At 46.9% G+C, this 26200-nt stretch overlaps 1 protein-coding gene across 2 annotated transcripts in view; it reads left to right on the forward strand.

Moving 5' to 3' along the window:
- Positions 1–25422, forward strand: part of ATP9A (ATPase phospholipid transporting 9A (putative)) — a 132110-nt gene extending 106688 nt beyond the window's left edge. The window contains exons 20-28 of one of the 2 annotated variants that reach the window (XM_059038930.2): positions 7551–7640; positions 7735–7879; positions 8707–8771; positions 11464–11619; positions 14758–14822; positions 16283–16391; positions 17064–17121; positions 19224–19427; positions 20724–25422. In XM_059038930.2, coding sequence (XP_058894913.2) covers positions 7551–7640; positions 7735–7879; positions 8707–8771; positions 11464–11619; positions 14758–14822; positions 16283–16391; positions 17064–17121; positions 19224–19427; positions 20724–20860 — 1029 coding nt within the window. In that variant the 3' untranslated portion in view covers positions 20861–25422. Of the gene's footprint in view, positions 1–7550; positions 7641–7734; positions 7880–8706; positions 8772–11463; positions 11620–14757; positions 14823–16282; positions 16392–17063; positions 17122–18307; positions 18406–19223; positions 19428–20723 lie in introns of those variants that run through there. The other variant, XM_067013810.1, reaches the window with a different exon arrangement.
- Positions 25423–26200: the final 778 nt, after the last annotated feature.

Consider the following 26200-nt stretch of genomic DNA (forward strand, 5'->3'; position numbering starts at 1 on the left):
ATGTGCCACATCTTTACGCATTCATCTGTCAGTGGACATTTAGGTTGGTTCCATGTCCTGGCTATTGTAAATAATGCTGCAGTGAACATTGTGGTACATGTCTTTTTTTTGAATTATGGTTTTCTCAGGGTATATGCCCAGTAGTGGAATTGTTGGGTCATATGGTAGTTCTGTTTTTAGTTTCTTAAGGAACTTCCAGACTGTTCTCCATAGTGGTTATATCAATTTAAATTCCCACCAGCAGTGCAGGAGGGTTCCCTTTTCACCACACTGTTTCCAGCATTTATTGATTCTACATTTTTCGATAATGGCCGTTCTGACCGGTGTGAGGTGATACCTCGTAATTTTGATTTGCATTTCTCTAATAATTAGTGATGTTGAGCATCTTTTTATGTGCCTCTTGACCATCTGTATGTCTTATTTGGTGAAATGTCTATTTAGGTGTTCTGCCCATTTTTTAATTGGATTGTTTGTTTTTTTGATATTGAGCTCCATGAGCTGTTTGTATATTTTGGAGATTAATCCTTTGTCCATTGTTTCATTTGCAAATATTTTCTCCCATTCTGAGGGTTGTCTTTTCATCTTGTTTATGGTTTCTTTTGCTGTGCAAAAGCTTTTAAGTTTAATTAGGTCCAATTTGGTTAGTTTTGTTTTTATTTTCATTACTCTAGGAGGTGGGTCAAAAAAGATCTTGCTGTGACTTATGTCAAAGAGTGTTCTTCCTGTGTTTTCCTCTGAGAGTTTTATAGTGTCTGGTTTTACATTTAGGTCTTTAATCCATTTTGAGTTTATTTTTGTGTATGATGTTAGGGAGTGTTCTAATTTCATTCTTTTACATGTAGCTGTCCAGTTTTCCCAGCACCACTTATTGAAGAACCACTATGTTCTTGCCTCCTTTGTCATAAATTAGGTGACCATATGTGCGTGGGTTTATCTCTGGGCTTTCTATCCTGTACCATTGATCTATGTTTCTGTTTTTGTGCCAGTACCATACTATCTTGATTACTGTAGCTTTGTAGTATAGTTTGAAGTCAGAGAGCCTGATTCCTCTAGCTCTGTTTTTCTATCTCAAGATTGCTTTGGCTATTCAGGGTCTTTTGTGTTTCCATACGAATTGTAAATTTTTTTTGTTCTAATTCTGTGAAGAATGCCATTGATAGTTTGATAGGGATTGCGTTGAATCTGTAGATTGCTTTGGGTAGTACAGTCATTTTTACAATATTGATTCTTCCAATCCAAGAATATGGTATATTTCTCCATCTGTTTGTGTCATCTTTGATTTCTTTCATCAGTGTCTTATAGTTTTCTGACAAGTCTTTTGCCTCCGTAGGTCGGTTTATCCTAGGTATTTTATTCTTTTTGTTGTGATGGTGTAAATGGGATTGTCCTTAATTTCTCTTTCTGATTTTTTGCTGTTAGTGTATAGAATTGCTAGAGATTGCTGTGCATTAATTTTGTATCCTGCAGCCTTACCAAATTCATTGATTAGTTCTAGTAGTTTTCTGGTGGCATCTAGGATTTTCTATGTATAGTATCATGTCATCTGTAAATGACAGTTTTACTTCTTCTTTTCCAATTTGTATGCCTTTTATTTCTTTTTCTTCTCTGATTGCTATGGCTAGGACTTCCAAAACTATGTTGAATAAGAGTGGCTAGAGTGGACATCCTTGTCTTGTTCCTGATCTTAGAGGAAATGCGTTCAGGTTTTCACCATTGATTATGATGCTTTCTGTGGGTTTGTCATATATGGCCTTTATTATGTTGAGGTAGGTTCCCTCTATGCCCATTTTCTGTAGAGTTTTTATTATAAATGGGTGTTAAATTTTGTCAAAAGCTTTTTCTGCATCTGTTGAGATGATCATGTGGTTTTTATTCTTCAATTTATTAGTATAGTGTATCACACTGATTGATTTGCACATATTGAAGAATCCTCGCATCCCTGGGATAAATCCTACTTGATTGTGGTGTATGATCCTTTTTTTTTTTTTATTTTGAAGATGTTGGGGGTAGGAGTTTATTTATTTATTTTTGCTGTGTTGGGTCTTCGTTCCTCTGTGAGGGCTTTCTCTAGCTGTGGCAAGCGGGGGCCACTCCTCATCACAGTGCATGGGCCTCTCACTATCGTGGCCTCTCTTGTTGCAGAGCACAGGCTCCAGCCATGCAGGCTCAGCAGTTGTGGCTCCCGGGCCTAGTTGTTCCGCGGCATGTGGGGTCCTCCCAGACCAGGGCTTGAACCCGTGTTCCCTGCATTAGCAGGCAGATTCTCAACGATTGTGCCACCAGGGAAGCCCCCGTGGTGTATGATCCTTTTAATGTGTTGTTGGACTCTGTTTGCTAGTATTTTGTTGAGGATTTTTGCATCTATGTTCATCAGTGATAATAGTCTATAATTTTCTTTTTTTGTGATATCTTTTTCTGGTTTTGGTATCAGGGTGGTGGCTTTGTAGAATGAATTTGGGAGTGTTCCTCCCTCTGCAGTTTGAGAAGGATTTGTGTTAGCTCTTCTCTAAATGTTTGATAGAATTTGCCTGTAAAGCCATCTGGTCCTGGACTTTTGTTTATTGGAAGATTTTTAATTAGTTTCAATTTCATTACTTGTGATAGGTCTGTTTATATTTTCTAATTCTTCCTGATTCAGTCTTGGAAAATTGTACCTTTCCAAGGATTTGTCCATTTCTTCGTGGTTGTCCATTTTATTGGTATATAGTTGTTTGTAGTAGTCTCTCATAATGCTTTGTATTTCTCTAGTGTCAGTTGTGATTTCTCCTTTTTCATTTCTAATTTTATTGATTTGCATCCTCTCCCTTTTTTTCCTGACGAGTCTGGCTAAGGGTTTATCAATTTAGTTTATGTTCTCAAAGAACCAGCTTTTCGTTTTATTGATCTTTGCTATTGTTTTCTTTGTTTCTATTTCATCTATTTCTGCTCTGATCTTTATGATTTCTTTCCTTCTATTGACTTTGGGTTTTCTTTGTTCTTCTTTCTCTAGTTGCTTTAGGTGTAGGATTAGATGTTTTATTTGAGATTTTTCTTGTTTCTTGAGCTGAGATTGAATTGCCATAAACTTCCCTCTTAGAACTGCTTTTGCTACATCCCATAGGTTTTGGGTCATCGTGTTTTTGCTGTCATCTGTTTTTATGTATTTTAAAATTTCTTCTTTGATTTCTTCAGTGATCTCCTGGTTATTTAGTAGTGTACTGTTTAGCCTCCATGTATTTGTGTTTTTTTACAGTTTTTTTCCCCTGTAATTGATTTCCAGTCACATCACGTTGTGATCAGAAAAGATGCTTGGTACGATTTCAGTTTTCTTAAATTTTCTGAGGCTTGATTTGTGACCCAAGATGTGATCTATCCTGGAGAATGTTCTATGTGCACTTGAGAAGAAAGTGTATTCTGCCACTTTCATGTGGAATGTTCTATAAATGTCAATTAAATGTATCTGACCTATTGTGTCATTTAAAGCTTGTGTTTCCTTATTTTCTGTTTGGGTGATCTGTCCATTGGTGTAAGTGGGGTGTTAAAGTCCCCTACTATTATTGTGTTACTGTCGATTTCCACTTTCATGGTTGTAAGCATTTGCCTTATGTATTGAGGTGTTCCTATTTTGGGTGCATAAAGATTTATAATTGTTATAGCTTCTTCTTGGATTGATCCATTGATCATTATGTAGTGTCCTTCCTTATCTCTTCTAACAGTCTTTATTTTAAAGTCTATTTTATCTGATACAAGTATTGCTACTCCAGCTTTCTTTTGATTTCCATTTGCATGGAATAGCTTTTCCCATCCCTTCACTTTCAGTGTGTATGTGTCCCTAGGTCTGAAGTGGATCTCTTGTAGACAGCATATATATGGGTCCTGTTTTTTTTTTTTTTTTTTTTTTGAGGTATGTGGGCCTCTCACTGTTGTGGTCTCTACTGTTGCAGAGCACAGGCTCTGGACGCGCAGGCTCAGCAGCCATGGCTCACAGGCCCAGCCGCTCCGCGGCATGTGGAATCCTCCCGGACCGGGGCACAAACCCGTGTCCCCTGCATCGGCAGGCGGACTCTCAACCACTGCACCACCAGGGAAGCCCTGGGTCCTGTTTTTGTATCCATTTAGCTAGTCTTTGTCTTTTGATTGGGGCATTTAATCCATTTACATTCAAGGTTATTATCAATATGTATATTCCTATTACCGTTTTCTTAATTGTTTTGGGTTTGTTTTTGTGGGTCTGCTTCTTCTCTTGTGTTTCCTGCCTAGAGCAGTTTCCTTAGCATTTGTTGTAAAGCTCGCTTGGTGGTGCTGAATTCTCTTAGCTTTTGCTTGTCTGAAAGCTTTTGATTTCTCTGTTGAATCTGAATGAGATCCTTGCTGGGTAGAGTAATCTTGGTTATAGGTTTTTCTCTTTCATCACTTTAAATATATCCTGCCACTCCCTTCTGGCCTGCAGAGTTTCTGCTGAAAAATCAGCTGATAACCTTATGGGGATTCCTTTGTATGTTATTTTTTGCTTTACCCTTGCTGCTTTTAATATTTTTTCTTTGAATTTAATTTTTGTTAGTCTGATTAATATGTGTCTTGGTGTGTTTTTCCTAGGGTTTATCCTGTATGGGACTCTCTGTGCTTCCTAGACTTGAGTGACTAATTCCTTTCCCATGTTAGGGAAGTTTTCTACTATAATCTCTTCAGATATTTTCCCAGACCCTTTGTTTTTCTCTTCTTCTGGGACCCCTGTAATTCAAATGTTGGTGCATTTATTGTTGTCCCAGAGGTCTCTGAGATGGTCTTCAGTTCTTTTCATTCTTTATTCTGCTCCTTAGCAGTTATTTCCACCATTCTGTCTTCCAGCTCACTTATTCATTCTTCTGCCTCAGTTATTCTGTTATTGATTCCTTCTAGCATATTTTTCATTTCAGTTATTGTGTCATTCAACTCTGTCTGTTCTTTAGTTCTTCTAGATCTTTGTTAAACATTTCTTGTATTTTTTCAGTCTGTGCCTCCATTCTGTTTCCGAGATTCAGGATCATCTTTACTGTCTGAATTCTTTTTCAGGTAGATTGCCTATTTCCTCTTCATTTATTTGGTCTTGTACGTTTTTACCTTGCTCCTTCATCTCTGACATATTTTTTTTGCTTTCTTTTTTTTTTTTTGATGAGTGGGATTGTGTTCCTGTTTTACTTGTTGTTTGGCCTGAGGCTTCCAACACTGGAGTTTGTAGGCTGTTGGGTAGAGCTGGGTCTTGGTGCTGACATGAGGACCTTCAGGAGACCTCATTCTGATGAATATTCCCTGTGTTCCGGGATTCTCTGTTAGTCCAGTGGTTCAGACTTGGAGTTCCCACCACAGGAGCTTTAGCCCAACCCCTGGCTCATGAACCAAGATCCTGTAAGCCATGTGGGGTGGCAAAAAAAAAAAAAAAAAAAAAAAGAACAATAACAAAGTAAAAAATAAAATTAGACTAGGAAACTAACAGATGTTAGAAAGAATATAAAAATAAAAATATAGATGAAACAACAACTGAAGGTAAAACAGAACCACAATAGTAAAAAGGAGGAGGAGAAAGAAAAAGAAAAAGGTGGAAAAGGCCTTGGCTGTGGAGGGTGGGGCCTAAGCAGGGGTGGGGTTTGGGTGGTGGGCAGGGCCTATGCTTGGGACCCACAGGGCTGGAAAAGGCCCTAGAGGTGTAGGGGGTGGGGCTTAGGCTCAACAGAACAGAAGGGGCCCAGGTGTGCCTCCTGCCTCTGGTCTCAGAGGGTGGGGGACCCCACCTGGGAGCCCAGCAGGGCTCAAGTGGGTGGGGCAAACACCCTCTGCTGCTCTCCTCCAGTCCCCAAGGGCCTCTCCCGCCTGCCTATCCTGTTCTCCCCCGGCCTCCTTCCTACACCCCCAGGACTAACGGGGCCTGGAGGGGGCCTCTGAGGGCATAGGATCCGGCCTGAGAGCAAGGCAGACTTCCCTGGCCGATTGTGCAGGGGAAACGCTTGGTGCACTCCACCCCCATCCGAGCACCCGAGGGTCCCTCCAGGTGTGGGAACCCCTCCCCCCTCTCAGCCACCCCTCAGGGGCTCTGGTCCTGTCTGGCCTCCAATTTTCCTCCCCCCTCAGTCCCCCCACGTCTTACCGGTTCGCTTGAGCATTCATCCCATCTCTTGGGATGTTGAGGTCCCCCACCAGCGTCCAGCAGGTTCCCTAGTCATGGGGAGACGCAAACTCTGCATCTCCCACACCGCCATCTTGACTCTGCCAGCCCCTTATTTTATACATAGTAGTTTGTACCTCTTAATCCCCTACCCCTGTCTTGCCCCTCCCTGCTCCCCTCTCCCACTTGGTAACCACTAGTTTGTTCTCTATATCTGTGGGTCTGTTTCTTTTTTGTCATATACACTAGTTTGTTTTATTTTTTAGATTCCACATATAAGTGATATCATGCAGTACTTGTCTTTCTCTGACTTATTTCAACAATACATATTTTCAAAGATGTCTTTAAACAGAGGCACATAGAAAATGAGGTTATGTATTGACTGATGGACAAAAATATTGTGACCAGAGGCTCATAGGAGCCTAGCTAGCCTTGTACCTCCCCCAGGAGCAGTGGTTTAAAAATCACTAATTCAGGGCTTCCCTGGTGGCGCAGTGGTTGAGAATCCGCCTGCCAATGCAGGAGACACGGGTTCGTGCCCTGGTCCGGGAAGATCCCACATGCCGCGGAGCAACTAAGCCCGTGAGCCATGGCCGCTAGGCCTGCGCGTCTGGAGCCTGTGCTCTGCAACGGGAGAGGCCACAACAGTGAGAGGCCCGCATACCGCAAAAAAAAAAAATCACTAATTCAGTATTTACAGCAACTTTCCAGAACATAACTATTGCACATAGTGAGAACACACTGTATGCTCTAGAATTCAGGGGTTGCAAACTATATAGCCCGTGTGCTGGCCACCTGTTTTCATAAATAAAGTTTTATTTAAACACAAGATCTACCCATCTGTTTACATATTGTCTGTGGCTGCTTTGGCACTGTAGCAGCAGAGTTGCGTAGTTGTGACAGACTGTATGGTCCACAAAGCGTGTCATATTTAACACCTGGTCCTTCTTAGAAAAGCCCCTGCTAGATGCCTGGCTTCCGAGGCCTGCTCTGCAGTGGATAGGCCGTGACACAGTAGCCAAGCTAACAAACCTTGCCCTGTGTCAGTTTCCCTAGATGTAAAGTAGAACTATTATCATCATGCACCTCGAAGAGTCCTTGTGAGAAACAAATGGGGTGAAAATGCTTGAAAAGTGCTTATTTGCCCAGTGCCTGGCACAGAATGAAAGCACAGTGGCTCTGTGCCCTTATTTTTATTATGTGGGTCACAGCCATTCTGGGGGAAGTGCGAGGGAATGGTGGGCGTACAGGCCCTCCGGATTCCCACAGAGTCACAGCAAACAGGACCTAATTTGGCTCTGGCTCTGGGGGCAGGGGAGGGGTGGGGTCCCGGGCCGGCGGCCATGGTCTTCACGAGGCTGCAGGAAGCCACTGTTTGTTGTTCCACCAGCTCCGGAGAGCAAGGCCTCCTTCATCCTGTCTTTCCTTCCAGGTGACCAACCGCGGCGAGGCCCACCTCGAGCTGAACGCCTTCCGCAGGAAGCACGACTGTGCCCTAGTCATCTCCGGAGACTCCCTGGAGGTGGGCACGGGCACCCCCGCCAGCAGGCTCCTCCCGGGAGCTGCCGTGTGGGAGGGGCCTTGGCCGACGCACCACCTCTCCCTGACCCTGCCAGGTTTGCCTCAAGTACTACGAGTACGAGTTCATGGAGCTGGCCTGCCAGTGCCCGGCCGTGGTCTGCTGCCGCTGCGCGCCCACCCAGAAGGCCCAGATCGTACGCCTGCTCCAGGAGCGCACGGGGAAGCTCACGTGTGCAGTAGGTAGGGGCTGCCGCGCCTGCGCAGAGCGACCTTCCCCGGGGGTGATTGGGTCCTGCTGCCCTGGTGGTCGGGTTCCCAGGCCACTTTATTCAGGCCATGACATGGACACCCGCTCCCCCTTTGGCCCTATTTTTGTTGTTATTATTATTATTTTAAAGTATTTTGCTTTGAGAAAGAGTTGAGAAGCATGCTGAGGACTTTCCTCCTTAGTTTGCACTTCCTTTGCCAGTGACATGGGACACAGCAATGCCTGGGGGCTAAGACCACACTGTGGAGAGGAATCTGGGTCCAAACTGCTGCTTTTTCCTAGCTGAGTGTCCCGGAGGGCTTCCTTCCCCCAGCTGAGCCTGTCTGCTCTGTTGGTAGGAGGGGAGGAGAGTAACAGTGGTTCTCTCAAATGGTGCTTATAAGGATTCAGAGGAGCAGTAGCATTTAAGAAGTGCTTGCTGCCCTCACAGTGAGCGTTCCCGACGCGCAGCGTCTGTCATTGCTGATAATGACGAGACACCCACACCTTGGAGGCAGGGCGTGCGGTGTTGTAAGTGCCCACGTGGCATGGACACCGTTCCCTTGCCTAGTTGACTCAATGACCAGGACCCTCAGCCAGTCACCTGGTTCCTCTGACGCTCAGCTCCTCTGCCTGTAAGATAAGAACCTGTTACTTCAGGTTGCTGGAGCGATTAAGTGGAGCAGAGCAGAAAAGACACTTAGCATGCAGTGAAAGGCAGCACGTGTGTGATTATTTAAAGTAACAGTGAAAAGCAAGGCTATGTTTCTTGCCTCTCCCTAAGTTCCTGGCTCTTCTCTCTGGTCTCGGTGTCCCGCAGGTGATGGAGGCAATGATGTCAGTATGATCCAAGAATCGGACTGCGGTGTGGGTGTCGAGGGAAAGGTGAGCCCGTGGGGTGGGGGGCGTGTGTTGCTGATTTCTGCTGAGTGGTGGTGGTTAGGATGTGAAGTGGTTGTGTCCTTAGCTGGGAGTTGCTCCACCGGCTGGAGTTTCATTTTCCCTCCAAGACCACTTAATGCTTCTGGAAATTCTAGATTACAGTTACAGAGCATAAGGAATCATGTATCATAATTACCTGGTATTACTGTCTGCAAGTCACAGATCCCTATCACTGTTAGCTTACAGACAAAGGCTGAGTCTTTGCTTTGCCAAAACCTAATTTTTTTAAGTGTTTTGCTGCATTCTTAGGGTGCAGCGAATGTACTTCAGACTTTTTCCTGGGAGTGTTGTCAGTAAAAGCATTAGTTATCACACTGTGGGGTGATCTCTTGGGGATTATGGAAGAATGTGGCGTGGTTTGCCCTTCATTAAAAGGCTAAGTTTGTGTGTTACGGTATAGTAGTTTTCCTCTTTCCTTCCCTGTCAACTGTGTGCCAGCCGTGTATAGTTTACCCTGCCCTCTCTCGTTGGTGATCTTGCGGTGGCTGTAGGCAGGGAGGCTGGTCACCACGTTTGTTAGCGCAGTGTGTAAAGTAAGAGTACAGAGGCCGTGAGTGAGGGCTGGAGATGCTCCCTGATGTGTGTGTCCTTCCATACATTCCTGCATTTGGAACTTCCAGAAATGTTCTTTCTTTTCCACCCCCCCTTTTTTTTTTTTTTTCCCCTGGTTTTCTGGTTCTCATCCAGTTGACAGTTACTTGAAATTGCAGAGTTAAGTGATCCTTGAAGGAGTTGTTATGTCTGAAATCTGTATGGATTCCTTTAATGCAGGTTTTAAGAAGCACACTTGAGTTTAATAGATGGAATTCTTTACACGATGCTGATAGTACTAAAACATTTTCCCTTCTGTGCAGAATTATATTCTGATTCCTTTGGTTTTTGGAGTCTAAAAGTAAAAAGTGCCCACTGTAAAAAAAAAAAAACAAACCTGAAACAATTTAGAAATGGGTAAAGTGCATCCTTTCTTTTAGATGGCAGTATAAAACTAGTAACATTGGTTAATCTTCCAGAATTTTTGTCTATTTCTATACTAGTAGTTATGGGTATATATATAATATTATATATACACACACATAAATACATATATATGCATACACACATCTTACACATGTATATACATTATTTCCACATAGAATGTAAAATTTAAAACGTTATACTATGCTTGATTTTTTTTTTTTCTTTTTTCTGGCGGTATGCGGGCCTCTCACTGCTGCGGCCTCTCCCGTTGCGGAGCACAGGCTCCGGACGCGCAGGCTCAGCGGCCATGGCTCACGGGCCCAGCCGCTCCACGGCATGTGGGATCTTCCCGGACGGGGACATGAACCCAGGTCCCCTGCATCGGCAGGCGGACTCTCAACCACTGCACCACCAGGGAAGCCCCTATGCTTGTTTTTTAATGCAGCTTGCCTAAGTCTGTCATATCTTAGATTTCTTTATACATCAGAACATGTAGCTTTATACATCAGAACATGCAGATCCACCTTGTTGTATGTTGCCTCGACCTTTTTTATTCTGAAAAATGTAACTCCTTCAGCAAAGTTGAAATAGAACAGTGAGTACCTGGGCACGCTTTGCTGTGATTTACCAGCTGTAAAGAGTTGCAGTGATCTCCTCTGCTTTTCCTCTCCCCTCTCTCTCCCGCTGTCTCAGAATCAGCTGAAAGTAAGTGGCGGACATGTTACCCCTACATACTTCAGCTTGGATCTCTTAAGAACAGGTGTATTGTTCTACATAAGCAAAATAACAGCATCACCCCAAGTGTAATATTGATATGATAATATTATGTAATATTCATGGTCTCATTTCCCTAATTGTCCTCAAGGTGTTCAAAAAGAAATCTCCGTGAAGCAGTGAAGGATCACGCACTGCATTTATTCCCGTGTCTTCATGTCTCTTTACTCTTCTTTAATGGAGAACGCTTCTCTCCACCTCTTTTGTGGGGGGAGGCGGTGTGTTTTGCGACTTTGATATTCTGGAAGCATTTGGGGCAGTTGTGGAACACCCCATGACGTCTGTGGGTCGGATGGCTCTGATTCAGGTTCTGTGTTTTCAGTGAGAGGAGCACATACGGGGAGTCCGTGCCTTCCTGTCGCATCACACCAGGAGGCTGTGATGTCCATCTGTCCCATTAGTGGGGTCCGTCATGTACCTTTTAAAATTAGAGAATCCCATAATAGGGCTGCACTATAAATTATTTCCAGTTCTATGAACATGCAAAGCTGTATGTTTGGGAATGTTCAATTTAGTATTGTTGGTAGCCTGAGCTGTGCCCCCTCCCCCGTATGTTTAACTCTGAACGGAGCTGAGTGCTAAATGCCTATCTTAGAATGATTCTTTGCTTCTGATACACATTATGGGTTGGGCCTAACCCCCAAGGCTTAAAACTAGATCCGTTTGACCTCCCAATTATGGGTGTCTGTGCTTATGAATGATTTTTATTTAAATAAATTCCTCTTTTAAAATCAAATTTAGACTCAGACCACCAACCGTGTACAGCTGGAAACCAAAGAACCTCTATATTGAAGTTCTCCAAAAATCGCCTTAGTTTCTTGCTTTTTCAATTAAAAAAAAAAAAAAAAAAAAAGTGCCTTGACCTCTTGTGCTCCTGACGGTGCCCGATTTTGTCGGATTTTAGGAAGGAAAACAGGCTTCGCTGGCTGCGGACTTCTCCATCACTCAGTTCAAGCACCTGGGCCGGCTGCTCATGGTGCACGGCCGGAATAGCTACAAGCGCTCGGCCGCCCTCAGCCAGTTCGTGATCCACAGGAGCCTCTGCATCAGCACCATGCAGGTGGGTGGGCAGGTGCGCCCGGCTGTGTGGTTGCCGTGGACCTGAGACCCAGTCTCCACTTTGGAGCTGTTACCCCGGCCTGGCCAGTTTCAATGCCCCCCGCCCCCCGGCCACATGCCGGGCAATAGAGCTTGGAGTGGCCGCCCCGAAGCCTTCCTGTGTTGGGGGCGAAGGCTGTGCTTGCTGTGCGGAGCCGATGTGAGCGTTAGCAGTGGTGCCTTGCCAGGGCTCGGCACCAAGTGGGCGGCAGTGTAAATGGCCCGGGTGCTCTTGTTGGGGTGAGTCGTTAGTGTGCCAGAGGCAAAGGTGCAGAGTTAAATGCCGAGTGCATACTCCGGCCCTGAGTTTTCCACGTGCAGAAGCAAGGACCTACAGAGAGCAGCCACAGAAGAAGAATAACTTGCTTTTCTTGAGTGCTTCCTGTACCCTGGGCGTCAGGCCCCGTGTTCCGAACGCGGGCTCACCTGCAGTCCTCACTGTAGCCTCTGCCCGTTCCGCAGATGGGGAGGCTGAGGCTCAGTGTGGGCGAGAAATCGGTGCAGTGTCTCTCAGGGGTTTGGTCTGCCCAGGCGGGGCTTCCGGTGCCTGTGCCCCTAACGCAGGCGTGCCCCTCTGCCCTCCACCCGCAGGGCCAGCTGCTGCCTCCCCATGCAGGGGGGCGCTTAGCGAGGGGGGCGCAGCCCAGGGCATCTCGCTTCTGCCTCCAGTGCAGCCCGGCTGGGAGTCCAGTCTAGTTATCCCAATCGTCAGTCCTCTCGGGGAGTTACAGCTTGCTTTTTCACACAAGGATTCTAGAATGTGGAAGGTATTGTCCCGTCTTCTCTCTCCCCAGCTCCTTCAAAGTCTGTCCTCAGGCTGTGGCAATGAAGTTGTATTAGGAAGGGGAGGCCAAAGGGAGGGAAAGGAAACATTCTGGGTGTTGAAAAACTACTGGCTGTCTTTCCTCCTTGGGCGTTTAGGTGAAAAATACCCCCAGTTAAGTGGTGAGAACATAGGAATGGGACATCTTGGAACCCATATCATCAGGTATCTCTGAGACCTTGAGCAAGTCACGTTAGCACTCTGGGCTGCAGTCTTTCCACCTGTAAAGTGGGCATCAGACTTCTCCATCACTCCAGCCAAGCATCTTGGCCCTTGCCCCTCAGATGGGGCTACTTTGAAAAGCAGAGAGTTTTATAAGGCATCAAGTGCTGAAGGCGTCCTTACCATTATTAATAAAAACAAAACAGGCTAATGTATAAACCTAAGGTGATGTTCTAATTTGTGGGAAAGGTGTTTAATCATACATGAAAGACACCCTGCCTTAAAGGGTCGAGTGGTGCTGCCTGGTGTACATGAGAATTCACCCTCCACTGGCTCATCCACGCCTTTGGTGTGGGGTGGGGGGTTTATGTTTTCAGTATCTATTGCATTTATGAGTGAAGGAACCTTACAGTGATTTTCATCAACACAGTCTAAACGCTAACAGCTGCTACAGTTCATCAGACCACATCTGTACTTTTATTTTATGTTAGCTCATCAACTGAACTGGATAAATGTCATGGTTTTAATCACTGGGAGATTAATCAGCTTGTCCCTGGGCAAACACACAAAAGCTGGCCTGGATGAGCTGACTTCTGTAATGCCCGTATGTTACCATGAACATCCATTCAGAAAAAAAAATTCTAGCATGAGGAATTGTTCTTTGTGCTGTAGAAAAAAAAAAAAAAAAGCCGAAAAAAACGCCCTTAACCCTGTCCACTGTGCTGAAAGTGACTGGCTGGGAGCAAGTCCCGTTCGAATTGCACCTTGACAGTGGGCTCTTAGACAGATGAAGACATGAAGGCGTTTTTATTTTCCACAGTGCTCTTTCCAGGGTGAAGGCTTTATGGTCAGTCTGGCCCTTTTAGAGAAAGAGGCTCCTGGTGTTGATCTGTAAAACTGAACACCAGATTCTTGAAGTCTTTATAACCATCCTTCATGTGCAGTGGCCCAGCCTGGGTGAGAAATCATTTGAAAAACGGATTTCACCTTTCAGTTCTGAAATCACGACCGGGTGTGGCCAGGGCTGCCCGTGATCATGGCTCTAGGTGCCGCCTGTGTTCTGAGCTCTGTGCCAAGCGAACATCCACAGCGGGTGATAAGGGGAAGGGGGTCTCTGTCCCACGTTCTTTGTAACCACTAGCCTGGCCCAGCCTTTTCCTCCACGTTCGGTTTTTAAAAAGCCTTTAGGCAACAGTTGTCCCTGGCCTCCCGTAGGTTTTATACTGATAGAAATTAGCTTTGAGGTCACTTCGCTTCTGTTGGCTGGTAGATGTTCAGAGAAGGAAGTAACAGAGCATCAAGCCTGATTTTATCTCCCTAGCCTACTTGTCACTGCCAGTAGCTGATATTTTCCAAATCCGGAAGCGGACAGTTCGGTAGGGGTTCCTAAATATCTTTATTGCTTTTGTCTAATTGCAAAAAGTAGCAGGTTGTGGGCTCTTTGTAAAAATTTCCGAGAAGAGTGAAACATGTAATAATGAGAAGTGAGGCCTTCTCTGTGGTCCTACCCTCCAGGGTAACTGGTGCATATCCTCACAGTGGATACTGTTTCCAATACATACACCAACTCGTTTATCGATTGTACCCCCAGAGAGGTGGTAATTCTGAGCCGTCAGGAGTGTGGGCTCTGGAGACAGAACTGGACTTGAGTCCCGCAGGGCCATTTATGTGCTCAGTTTCCCCTTCTGTAAAATGTAGGGGATATTAGGACTTGATCTCATGCGTTCTTCTGGAGATTCCCTGAGATCAGATAGAAAGTATTTCCATGTCCACCTTGTGTAACTTAATAAATGTTCACAGAGGAGCTGAGAGTGGATCCTGGAGCTAAACTCTCCCGTGTGACTCCTGGCTCTGTCCCTTATGAGCTGTGCTATCTTGGGCAAGTCACTTAACCTCTCTGTGCCGTACTTCCCTCTTCTGTAAAGTGGGGATGATGATAACAGTACCTGCTTCACAGGGTTGCTGTAGTAATTGAATGAGCTCATATACTTAAAGCACCGTAACTGTGCAGGTGTAAAATAAGTGCTCTGTAAGTGTTGGCTGTTATTTTTCTGATACAAAAACAAGGGCTTTGGTCATGGTTTTTGGTAACATCCTCCTTTTTCCTCGGCACAGGCTGTCTTTTCCTCCGTGTTTTACTTTGCCTCCGTTCCTCTCTATCAAGGATTCCTCATCATTGGGTAAGGAAGTCCAGGCAAGGTATTAATTTTTAATGAAACCTCCCTAAAATGCCACAGAAGAAGGAGGAAGCATCATGTGAAGACCCTTCAGTCCCCAAGTCCAGGCAGGTCTGGCGGTCTGGTGTAGAACCTTCTTGAATGAGTATGTTTTTGAACTGGTAAGCCCTTAACCAAATTGAGGATGCAGAGTCCGACCTGTTTGTGGTCCGTTCGTACCTGACGGTCGAAGAATGCTCGCCCACGAGAGCCTGAGGTTGTCAGCTGATTGATACACCAGGCAAGAGTGAAGCTTCACAGACTGTGATGTCTTAGGAAATCACTGAGGGGGTCTTAGAAAAAGTGGAAGGGGTATCTGGAAAGTACCCTCTCTGCCATGGCTGCCCGTAGGGGACCATCCTGCTGGTGGGTCTCTCAGGCGGCCAGAGCCTTGCTCTCTCCGGGTTACCCCTGATAGAGCTTGGCCACTGCGTGCCACTGACCTGTGAGGCACGCCGTCCCTTGGACATTTGCTACATTTGCTATCAAACCCACCCCCCCGTTCCTGACCTGGAATTTAGGACGTTCCTTTTGACCTTTTGAGAGGATGTGCTCAGTCTCTGAATTCCCCAGGTAGGTGGAGTTTGGTTACCACATGCCCTAGACAGAGATGCTGGCAGGGCGCTCCCCTGGTTACCAAGGTGGGAAGCACAGAGAGGCCGGCTGGTCCCAGTGGAGTCTTAAAAAGTATGCCTTCCATCTTCTTATGTGCAGCCTGAGAGCAGGCACTGGAATTCTGCCTGCTTCTAATTGGAAAAATGGCCTGTCCTTTGTCAGGTCCTGCAAGAGTGGCAGAACATGCCTGAATAGAGCCAGGGGTTCCCTGAGCCGCGTGCCGTGTGCCTCCCCCACCCCGCCCATGATCGGGCCCCATCTTCCCTCCTGGTTCCCATCTCTTCGCTTTCCCCCTCACCCACTCAGCTCCACCCAGATTGGCAGCCTCACTGTTCTTCAAACAGGACAGACACGCCTCCACCTCAGGGCCTTTGCACTTGCTGTTCTCTCTGCCTGGGATGCTCTTCCCTCGGATATTGGCATGGCCTCCCTCTCACCTCTTGTGGGTGTTTTCTCAAATGCCCCCGTCTCCTGTCCACCCTCTCTAAAATTGCACCGCCCCACCCTGTGTCTCGTTCTCTCTTCCCCCATGGTATTTTCCTCCTCAGCACTTTACCTCCAGCACACGGTATACTTTACTGAATTGGTTTTTTGACTCACCGGCCAGCACGGAAGCTCTCTGAGGGCAGGCGTTGTGGTCTGCTTTTCCTCTTGAATCTCCAGTGCTTTGAACTGGCCCTGGCACATACCAGGTGCTCAGTACGTAGTAGTTACATGAAGGAATGGACATTGGGCTCCAGAGGCGGGGGCAGCACAGGGCTCGTACTCCACTGGCTGGACATTACCTGTGGTGATCTCTTTTCTCCCAGGTACTCCACCATCTATACCATGTTTCCTGTGTTTTCTCTGGTCCTGGACAAAGATGTCAAGTCAGAAGTTGCCATGCTGTACCCTGAGCTCTACAAGGATCTCCTCAAGGTTCACGGAGCCCCTTCCTCCTTCCTTCCTTCCTCCATATCCATCGTTTCTTCCCTCCCTCTCTCCCTCCCTCCCTCCCTCTTTTCACATATTTCACACAGACGCTCCATGTCTGATGTGAACGCACTTGAACTGGTGGCTTTCTTTTGAGAGGAAGGCGTGGGAGTATACGTCTTTTCTTAAAGTACGATATGCACATGTGAAGAATATTAAACCGTACAGTGATATGTCAACTTTTACAACAAACCTTCTAAGGCCTTTTTAAAAAGCCCCTGACAGTTCCATTTTGTAGCTGCAGCTTGTGTCTGTTCCTGGAAATGCTTTTGTGCACACCCCTGAAAAATGTGGGTGTAATTGCATTTGTTGGTCCTCGAGGGGGTTTTGATAAAGAGCAGATTTATTGGGTTGGCCCAAAAGTTCGTTCGGGTTATTCTGTAACATCTTACGGAAAAACCCAAACAAGCTTTTGGGCCAACCCAATATTGCCATCATATATCAATTCTCTTTAAAAAACCCGTCATTTCTTTAGTGTATTTTGATGTGTGTGAGCCACTGTTTTGACGAAAGCAGGCAGGTTGCCTTGTCTGGTTAGTGGAGGGTAGCCTGACGGCGGCTCGTGCCCTGGATGAGCCCCACACGCTAGCCCGCTCTGTCTTCCTCTCTCTCATTCAGGGACGGCCGTTGTCCTACAAGACATTCTTGATATGGGTTTTGATCAGCATCTATCAAGGTAAGGACGGGTGAAACCACCTGTTGTCTTATGCTCTGGCGTCGGCCCCAGGGTCGACTTCACCATTCTGTTGTCTGTAGAACACAAAGAGAAGCGGCTGGAATCCTGAGATTGCAGTGGGGAGTGTGGCATTGTGTCCGAGGGAGCCCCCCTCCTCGGGTTCTAAGGCCTTGCTACCAGGCGCAGAGTCACACGTGTGAGGTGGTGCTGTCCGCTTAACTGAGACAAAGTCAGAGAAAAGTACAACTAACACTAATCAAACCCTGCTGGGGTGTTCAAGTCACTATAACAAAAAGTGGTCGCTTTCTGGAATGTTCTGATGCTTTTTCTGAAGTCAAGTGGTAGTTCTTGAACAACATATTTACTTCTGTGGCCTCCAGAGAGGGTCCCTCAGGACTGTACAGGCTTTGTAAGATGACTCAGTGGAATATGAAAAGGAAATGTCAGAACCTTTCTTCGTATTTATTTTTTCCTCTTTTTAGAACTTCTGTTGTCATGTGTGTTTTATAACGTACCTGATACACAGTGGTCCTGCTACCTCTCTATGTTTGTCTGCACAGGTACACATGGATAATTTACAAATCCACATCGTCCGTTAGGGATTCATTCTTAGTGTTTTTTTCTGATGGGATGTGTGGTCAAAAAGTGTAGACCATTGAATTTGTTAGGAGGCTAAATTATCATAGAAGGGTTTCTTTTTTTTTTTTTGGAGAAGTATAGCAAAGTGACATGTGTGTAGCTGGTTGAAGAAAGCAAATCCTGCATGGAAGTTCATAATAACACGCAGTGGTGCTTCACTGCAACCCCTGCACCCCGGCACTGTTGTAATAGGCAGTCATTTGAGGAGTTTTGGGGGTTTAGGGTCTCCTGGCCCTGCTCTTGAGCAGGAATCTCATGTAGCTAGTGTTTTTGATCAACGTGAGACATTCCCCATTGAGTTCCTGCAATTCTGGATGGAAATGCACTTATCTGGACCTTCCCCCACTTTCCTTTCTCTCCTCAGTGCAGGGGCGTAATTCTCTGAGGGTCTCTCTTCGTCGTCCCTATCATTTTTTGTGTTTGGGGCCAGGGAGGGGGGTAGAGGAGACAAAGCGTAACCTTTGCCATCTGACTCTGCAGTTGAGTAGTGTATCCAGTATGTTCACGTTGTTGTGAAACAGATCTCCAGAACTTCTTCATCTTGCAGAACTGAAACTCTGTATCCATTCAGCAGCAAACGCCTCTTTCCTTCCTCCCCACGGTTCCTGGTAATCACCATTCTACTTTGTCTCTATGAATGTGACTGCTTAGGTCCCTCAAGTACGTGGGATTGTACAGTATTTGTTCTGCTGTGGCGGACTGCGTCTGTCATTTAAAATAATACACAAAATCATCCGTTTCTTGTTCCACCCAATCCCCAGATAGTTACTCTGTCTGCCTCTTTTCCTTTGTTTCCTCTCTAGCTCTTCCTCTCCCTCTCTATCCAATTATAAACTCTCTATTAATAAAGACACAGACAGAGAGAATGGACTTGAGGACACAGGGAGGGGGAAAGGGTAAGCTGGGACCAAGTTGGAGAGTGGCATGGACATATGTACACTCCTACATGTAAAATAGACAGCTGGTGGGAAGCAGCCGCATAGCACAGGGAGATCAGCTCGGTGCTCTGTGACCGCCTAGAGGGGTGGGATAGGGAGGGAGGGAGGGAGGGAGGGAGGGAGGGAGGCACAAGAGGGAGGGGATGTGGGGACATGTGTATGTGTATAGCTGACTCACTTTGTTGTAAAGCAGAAACTAGCACACCGTTGTAAAGCAGTTATACTCCAATAAGGATGTTAAGAAAAAAATAAAAACAAACTCTCTCTTATATACAGCCAAAAGGGATCATGGGAAAACTAGAGTGTGATGCCTCTCTTTCAAAGCTCCATAAAGTACCACTCATTAACCTCCTTTAACAGATGGTTCCTTTCGTGTCTGAATGGGAAAAACAAAAGGAGTCAGATGAGAGAGTGAGCAGGGTGGGCCTTGGGTGGGCAAGGAGGGGGAGGCGTGGGCTCCCAGCAGGGAGGGCTGTGTGGGCAGCAGAAGCCCCTCCCCACGCAGACTCCCCCCCACCTTTGCAGGCAGCACCATCATGTACGGGGCGCTGCTGCTCTTCGAGTCGGAGTTCGTGCACATTGTGGCGATTTCCTTCACGTCGTTGATCCTCACGGAGCTGCTCATGGTGGCCCTGACCATCCAGACCTGGCACTGGCTTATGACGGTGGCCGAGCTGCTCAGCCTGGCCTGCTACATCGCCTCCCTGGTGTTCCTCCACGAGTTTATCGGTAAGACACCCCCTGCACTTAGGGGCCGCCCGTCGGGTCCAGGGGTCTCACCAGTGGGCCTTTGTACTCAGCCGCGCCCGCCCTTTTCTCACTGGCGTCCCTTGGGACAAGTGGCAGTTGAGAATCAGCGTCTTGGAACTGAGGCTGGCGGGCATGGTCTTACTGCAGAGTGTTTTCTTTAAAACCACGCCGTGCCTGCCGGCTTAGAAGGGGCTTCGTTCAGTCCTTCAAGGACCTAGTGGGCTTCTCCAGCGAGCTGGTCGCTGTGCTGGGCTCCGTGGAGCTATGGAGATGGTGAGAATCGAGAGAGTAAATGACAGTCCAGCGGGACTTACCAGTGTTATTAGCTTGAGAAACTCTGCCTTGTCATGAAAGCATCTTCTATCACGCCTCTTCTTTATCAGCAAACGCTCTTTAAGAAGGTTTTGATAAAGGAAAAAGGAGCATTCCCCTGAAAAATGAAGTCTTAGAACAGTTTCACACTTGTTTGAAAAGTCTCTCTGAATAGGTTTTGTGAGCACCTACTGTGCGCTCAGTGGCTTGAGGCCAGGGAGTCACAGAGGCTTAGAAGATGCAAGCTCTGCCCTCAAGAAGCTTTGTTCGTCACCTTCGATGTGGACCAGTCATAGGCCTGGGCCCATGGTTGGGGCCCTGGGCCTGGCACTTAGTAGGTGCTTACTCAGTGCCTGCTGCATTTCCCCCAGCCTGCGCTCAAGAGGCAGGGAAGGCGGCTGCCCGGCATCCACTCCCGGTCCTGCTAAAAATCATTAGCTGTCGCTCTGTTGCAGAAACCTCGGAACTGCAGGCCCGACTGTGCGGAGGCAGGAAGGGGGAGCTCCCCGCCCCTCCAGGTCACACTCCTCCTGACGAGGGGTCTCCGCCCCCCTTTGCACCACCCTCAGACCTGGCTCTGGCTTCTGTGACCATTGCTGAGGCGAAGGGGAAAAGTTGCTGGGAAGAACTGTGTGTTTGAGCGTCACTTTCTGCCGGGTTTAGAAAGAAAAACTCCAGCTGTCAGATTCCAAATCAAAAACACTTGGAAGGGGGATTTTTTAGCCCATAGTTTTCTTTTCCGAGTTGTTGAAAACAGCATTCCGCGGAAGATCCGGAAGCTCCAGAAGCAGGTCAGAGAGGAGGAGAGAGACACGGAAGGGGGAAGTCAGGCTGGCAGTGAGGGTGCTTTCGGCACATCCCCTGCGGGAGAGAAGCCCGCATCGCCTCCGATGGCCCTGCCGCCCCACCGGCTCCGGGCGGCACGTTCCCGCCCTCTCACTTCTGTCTTCTGTTTGCTTGCAGACGTGTACTTCATTGCCACATTGTCCTTCTTGTGGAAAGTGTCTGTCATCACTCTGGTCAGCTGTCTGCCCCTCTATGTCCTCAAGTACCTGCGAAGGCGGTTCTCCCCTCCCAGCTACTCGAAGCTCACGTCCTAGGCCGTGCGCTCGGGAGAGGACCCCGGTCTCCGCACTCTCCTGGTAGACAGAGTTCAAGTTGCATTTCTGTTAACCACCACCCGTGGATTGTGCAGTGGTGGCTCCCACGTGCAGTTCTGACATGAAGAGGCTCTGCGCTTCCACGGAGCCCGACACCGAATAAACAGGAGGGAGGCGCCTAAGAGGGCCCCACGTGGGCCTGTCTGAGCCCCTGGTGGTTCCCAGTCGAGTGAATGTGACTGTGTGAAAACCGGTGACTCAGCCGAGAGATTTATTCATGGGTCACTGTGCAGGCTTCCTTATGACTTGAATTTTGTTGTCATGTGATAAAAGTTTCCGTCTAGTCGAAGACCGTAGAGGGTTTTTTGGTTGTTGTTTTAAACAATCCTAATGTGTGTGCACTTTTACATCATTCTGCTCTTAAAAAACTGGTTTCAGAGAAGGACAAAGCTCTCAGTATAGGTTTGGGGGAAAAGACGGTGACATTTGATAAAAAGTTAACCAGACAATAATCTCAATTTGGAAATGCTAAATATCCTCTCTAAGGCAGCCTTGCTTATCAGAACGGCACTGGATTCCTAGGATTACAGAAAACCACATGAGAAGAGAGCAGAGGAGAGAGAGAACCGTAAATCCAAATCCGGTATGTTATCCTTCCTCCAATTCAGCATCTGTGGCCCTGGAGTTAACATCACCTGTCACCTCGTAAAAGAATTTCAAAGGTGTTATCTTGCTTTGTTCGGATCTGGTAACAATTACAAAGCCGGTGGCTATCTGAGGACACTCAGACATTTTCAGCAGAGCTGTTTTAGCAGGAAACGTGCTACTGAACGGCCCCCTAAATGTGTCGACAGTGTGACAAGAGACTCAGCTAATTCTTTAGGCAACATAGCACATGTGACTCAGACCCTCTGAGTCTAGAGGGGAAAGGTCGGGGACTGGGGCTCTTTACGTCCACAGAAATCTGTTTCCTGTTAGGAGGAATTACTGAGGACACAACGACAGAGGCAGAGGCGTCTTAGCACGCTGCCATTCATCAGTGGCAGCTTTGAGCGAGGAGCCCCAGTGGAAGGAGGCCCGGGCTGCAGCTCTGGGGTCTGGGCTCCATTGTGCTGCCTACAGATTTCAAGGGGGAGCTCGCTGGAAGGCAGCCAGGATTAGAGATTCCTCTCCCCACCAGGGTGGGGCCCACGCATGTGTGTTTCCTATAAAGCTGTGGCTTCTTGTTTCAGGGGAAGAAGAGAATTTTCAAGCGCTGGATGTGGCCCGGCAAAGCTTTCTTGGGTTTTCAAGTCTCTCCTGGCAGAAGCCACATGTGTGTGCCAGAGGATTCGGTTGGTGGGTCTGCAAGAGCTGATCGTGCTCGAGATCTTAGATTTGTGATTAATTCTTTATGAGTACATCCCCTCCAGCCCTTCAGCCTGGTTCTTCTTCATGTGCTTCAGAGATGTAAGTTATGGCCACCACCCCTAGGGTAAGCCTGTTCTTGGAGAGCTGGGGACACGAGGCCCTTGACTTTGGAGCACTCGATGTGCTCGTGTATTTCTGTTGCCCTTTTAAAACTTTATAGAATGACAGTAAGTTGCAGGCGCTGCGAAATTGGCTATGACATCACTTCTGTTTTAGTTTTAAGATTCTGCAGTTTTGCAGGATTTTTTCCCCATTCTGTCCCAGCCATTTCTGCCACACAGAAAACATTTACAGGAAGTAAATGTTGTATTGAATGAATGGTTCTTCAGGAAGAGGATCTTTGTCCAAAACTTTGAGAAGGGGCGAGCAGGTCTGACGTCTTTGCTGGGTGATTTTATGTGATTTCAGAGGTGGAGTGAGAGGACGTTGTGCTCAGCGTTTTTTTGTACCTGTCTGTCTTCTTGGAAGTCAGCCTGTATAACCGGAAGTCTACAGGTACTTCTGTTCCCAGTCCTCAAACCCTGAACTTGACCTTGTTCACAGACAGGTGATGGCTCCTAGGTGATGGCTCCTACAGGTAGGTCTCATGGAAATTTTTAGATATTTCCATCAGTGACAAGGAATGAAGATAGTCTCTTTGGTCTTTTCTGTAATTCCCAGTTTTTTTGTTTTTTTTGTTTTTTTTGTTTTTTTTTTGCGGTACGTGGTCCTCTCACTGTCGCGGCCTCTCCCGTTGCGGAGCACAGGCTCCAGACGCACAGGCTCAGTGGCCACGGCTCAGGGGCCCAGCCGCTCCGCGGCAATGTGAGATCCTCCCGGACCAGGGCACGAACCCGCGTCCCCTGCATCGGCAGGCGGACTCTCAACCACTGCGCCACCAGGGAAGCCCCTAATTCCCAGATTTTGATTGAGGTGCTTGAGTTGACTTTGAAAGTCAACACCTAAACTCTTGCTTGGCGTCTGGGAGGGAGAAAGCGTCCCAAAGGAGCAGAAGAAGCTGTGCCTGGAGGTCGCAGGTGCGTTTGTGCCGCCAACAGACCCCCTCGTCTGCCTCTTGACCGCACCCTGGTGGAGGCGGCCAAGGGTGAGGGGGGCTAAAATGCAAGTGGGGCCGAGACCGTGTTGGAGAGCCACCCTGCCAGTGGGCAGCCTGCCCCCACCGCCCTCGGGGTCCGGAGTGTCTAGCAAAACACACTTGTGCTTCTCAAACTCGAGAGACCCACATGGCGGGAGCCGGGAGTCAGCCGAATGAATGTACACGATCCCGACGTGCACGCGCATCAGCCCACATCCCAACAGAGGACCTGTGCACACAGGCACTTCCCATGTTAGCTTAGCTGTGGGGAGAAGACAAAGACGCAGACAAAAAAATCCAGGCCATTTTAAGGAAACTGCTGAATTCGTAAAAAGCAGAAGGATTCCATTCACCAGTCTGGAAGGAACTTAGGAAACACTGTTGACACCTTGGAGGTCCCCTCGCCTTGGAACTCAGTGGCCCCAAGTCTCCGACAGCCAGAGGCCCCTGGCACACAATCAGCGCTGTTTAAATACTTTCCTCAAAGTAAAAATCACACCTCCCCCTGCCCTTTGACAACATTAGGTATTTCTGTCAGAGTAACTTAATTTTATTATTTGATGATTATTTTTATTATATTTTTTGGTGATGGTTGTGTGTGTGGGGAAGTGAGGAATCTGTTTGGTGTCTCTTTTTCCCTCCCTTTCTCTAGGAGAGTGACCAGACGCGTGTCTCCGTCTTGAGCGATTTCTTGTATCTGCCCGTTTCAGTGCTGGTTTGAGAGTGTGCACACGGAAGTGTGTGGTGTTTGTGGTGCTCCGTGAGACCGGCTGCACTTACTTGGGTTGCTTGGGGCAGAGGACGTCACCCTAAAGCAAAGAAGGTGCTGTCAAGGAGCATCTTGAGACTGGAGCAGACCATCTGTTTACAGCCACCTGGAGCTGGGAGGCCCAGCGCTGGGCCCACTTTTAGCTTTATTATAGCCAGATCCCAGACTCGCTTCCCTCAAGTGAAACCCTTTTTCGTAGCAGTGATCTTAAATACCAGCATCTGCTTACCCTTTCCTCCGTATGTTTTCCACTGAAAATGTAGGTTATGCTGACAGTACTTTTGAATGTATTTTGGGCTCTTGTGCTCCCTGGAAATTGACACGATCATGCCTATTTTTCTTTCTCTGGACTTTTGCTGTTATACTTAGTTTCGCTTTTCCCGGGGTGGGGAAGGAAATGCCCTTGCCGCCTGTATGGGGCAGCATTTTAAACCTGCGCCAAAATTGCAGATGGGACCTGCGTGTTCTGCGCCATCTTACTTAAGGCCAACACCTATCAGCCATTTCTATCTTGGATCTTTTTGGTGTGTTTGCAACATGTGTATGTGTGAGTGTATGATGTCACCCGAAGCGTTTTGAAGGCATACTTGGTTTTCACTGCGTTAAAATCCTATCACTCATGGTTTTTTCATTAAGAAATACACAAGGAGCTTTGCAAAGACAACAGACTTTATTTCTCCCCCCTTCTTTTAACGTAAAGCTTTTTTTGGGGGGGGGGTCGTTTATATATATGTCTTAGGAAATATTTCTATTAAGTCCATTGTGTCTTGGAAAAATACATGTATCATGCTCTTGGATGGAACCGGTGAGCACGTGAGCAGCACTGCAGTACTTGGAGATGCTCAGCATCTTTTCACACCAGGGCAGCGTTCCTGGGAATCTGTCTTCTCTGTCACAGTGTGGCTGGCTGGAGACATGGTCTGTTGGTGTCACTGGGCGATGTCAGTGAATAGTGTGTTTGCTGGGGGGCAGGTGGGGAGGGGGTGTGGTATTTGCAAAAAAAACAAAAATTGTGGCTCATTTATTATTTTCTTGCAATGGGGCTGACTCTGAATTCCTCTGGGACTCCTTGACTTCCTCATTAGTAGATTATCTGTAATCCTCATGGCAAATACTCACCAGGACAGCAGTGTTTTGATTAGAGGGAAGTGATAGTACTGAGCTTTAATTTAGCAGGAGCTCCCAGATCATTTAAATTCTTGATCCTGTGATGACATACACGTGATCCTGCGAGATACTGAGCGGTTCTATTTTCATTGTCTGCCAGCGTGGCCCGTTGCTGTTGCCCAATAAAGCTTGTGTACTTTATGCCTTTGGGGATCATTTTAATTTGTGCAGAGACATGAAACTGGTGTCAAAATGAGAGCTTGTTATTATAATGCTCCTATGTTGTATGTATCTCATGGTACATAAAATGTAAACAGCTTTTTCTCCAGGTAAAGAATATTTTAATTTCAGCAAAAAAAAAAAAACCCAAACCCCAAACCCATGCATTATTTATTATTCTGTACTGTTGTCTATTCCAGATATGTTAGAATTTCAAAAAGTGATCTATATAAAAAAAGCGAACACATTTTATGATTCATATTGTATTTATACACCCAGTCTTTGATTGCTTTGTATAGATTTTTTTTAAAATAATCAAGTGGTAGAAAAGATTTAGGAACCCGGTCACTTAAGTTTTAGGGAAAAGAGGTTTTTAAGCTATTGTATAGGATACAGAGGACATGGTATTTTATTCATCTCATCCGGTGATTCTCAGCCAGAGGTGACTGTGGCCTGCAGGGGACATGGGGCAATGTCTGAAGTCACTTTTGGTTCTCACAACTTGGGAGGGGTGGTGCTCTGCTGGCATCTAATGAAGACTGCACAGGGCAGCCCCGCAGCAGAGGATCATTCAAACCGACGTCAGAAGTGTTGAGGTTGAGAAACCCACATACAATCTGCAAGCATCAGTTTTGCCATTTGTAAGAGTCTGTCTTCATTTCCAAAGGAGCCCAGCAACCGTAAACTCCTGTCTCAAGAAGCTGATTGAAACTGGCCAAATGTTTTAATTAGCAGCTCTTTGCAGTGCAGGCTACTGGCT

This window comes from Kogia breviceps, chromosome 14 (assembly GCF_026419965.1).
Source record: "Kogia breviceps isolate mKogBre1 chromosome 14, mKogBre1 haplotype 1, whole genome shotgun sequence".
Classification (NCBI taxonomy): domain Eukaryota; kingdom Metazoa; phylum Chordata; class Mammalia; order Artiodactyla; family Physeteridae; genus Kogia; species Kogia breviceps.